Here is a 1,520-nt window from a genome sequence, read left to right as displayed (position 1 = left end):
TATCCAGACAAAAATATATTCCATTTTGGTCTCGAAGAATAAATACCAAAAAAAATTGAATGCGAGATAAGATTCTATTGGTTAGAGCAGCAACCCACGGATCGACAGTAAGCCAACCTTGCGCTTCCTTGTTTACTATAAATTGAGGCTCTATCTACGTCAAAATTTGATTGAAATAAAAGCATAAGCATTTTGAGAGAATGGAGATGGGAGAAAGTAGCCGTGAGAGAATGGAAGTGGGACAAAGCAGCCGTGGGAGAAGGCCAAGGAGGAAGTCCAAGAGCGCCCGGGCCGGTGTTATATTTCCCGTCACTAGAGTTCGAAGGTATTTGAAGGAGGGCAGATATGCAAAGCGTGTGCGATGGCCGGCTGCCGTCTTTCTCACTGCCGCCATCGAGTACATCGTGGAAGAGGTATTTTCAGGGCCTTTCTCGGTGCTTCGCAATCTGACCCTTTCTGTGTGCCATTAGAGTTGAGATATTCGTTTGTTTTGGTGGGCAGGTGTTGGAAGCGTCCGGGAGGGCGGCACAGGCCCTGAATAAGACTAAGATAATTCCTCGGCATATTCTTTTGGCTGTGAGGGGCTGTAAATATGATAAAGACGAAGAAGATAAAGGAAGAGATGAAAAAAATCAGTTGCTCAAACTTTTCAGCTGGGTGATCATTCCCCAAGGCGGTGTGGTGCCCTACGTTAATCCTATCCTGAAGCGAGAGAAGGCTACCACTTCTTCCCCCAAGTCACCCAAGAAATGAAATTCATGCCTGTTTTCATCGCTACCATATGTTATCCGATTATAGCCTTTTAACTGTAGATTTATTTTCATTTCAACATGTATCTTTGAATCTTGACCTTGAAGAAATATCAAGGTTCAAACTTCTGTCCATGAAAATGTCTCATGTGTTTTCTTTGCTCAGAATCTATGTAATACAGTACTATTGTATTTATTACATTAGAGATTACATATTATAATATATTGTAGTTATTGTGTTTGAATAGTTTTTTTTTTTTTTTTTTTTTTCGGGACAAGGTACTTCAAAACCTATGAATCAATATTAGATTTCATAAAACATGGTATACATGGATTTGTTGACAACATTGTTTTTGTAAGTGTAATTATTATTGTTTTCATTGGGATTATTGTTAACAATGGAATTAGATATGTTATGTTAATAAAATAATTTATCTATGTTTATGATTCTTTAGGATTTAGTGAGTTGTACAACACATTGCTGAACATTTTGTTAGTCTATCCATCTTACAAGAGCTTTGCCTTTGAGAAATCCTTTGACATAGCAAAAGTAATTTATGTCATTAGTTTTTGTACTGAAGTATAGTCTTGGTAAAATAGGAGGATGAAACAATATCAACAATATTTGTAAATAGATAAGAACCTATGGATTGAACAAGCTATTTTATTTTCTTCAATAGATAATAGATTTTCTATTTCTATCTTCTAGCAGTTCTAGTCTACTTGTGTGCATTTCTTTCTCTCTATATATATGGGGTAGTCTTACATCTA

At 36.6% G+C, this 1,520-nt stretch overlaps 1 protein-coding gene across 1 annotated transcript; it reads left to right on the top strand.

Moving 5' to 3' along the window:
- Positions 1–200: 200 nt before the first annotated feature.
- On the top strand, positions 201–753 carry LOC131064082 (uncharacterized). Its single transcript, XM_057998109.2, has 2 exons — positions 201–413; positions 502–753. The coding sequence occupies exons 1-2, from the start codon at positions 201–203 to the stop codon at positions 751–753; spliced, it is 465 nt and encodes a 154-aa protein (XP_057854092.2).
- Positions 754–1,520: the final 767 nt, after the last annotated feature.

The sequence above is a fragment of the Cryptomeria japonica genome, chromosome 5 (assembly GCF_030272615.1).
Source record: "Cryptomeria japonica chromosome 5, Sugi_1.0, whole genome shotgun sequence".
Lineage (NCBI taxonomy): Eukaryota > Viridiplantae > Streptophyta > Pinopsida > Cupressales > Cupressaceae > Cryptomeria > Cryptomeria japonica.
This window is presented reverse-complemented; position numbering and strand designations above follow the sequence as displayed.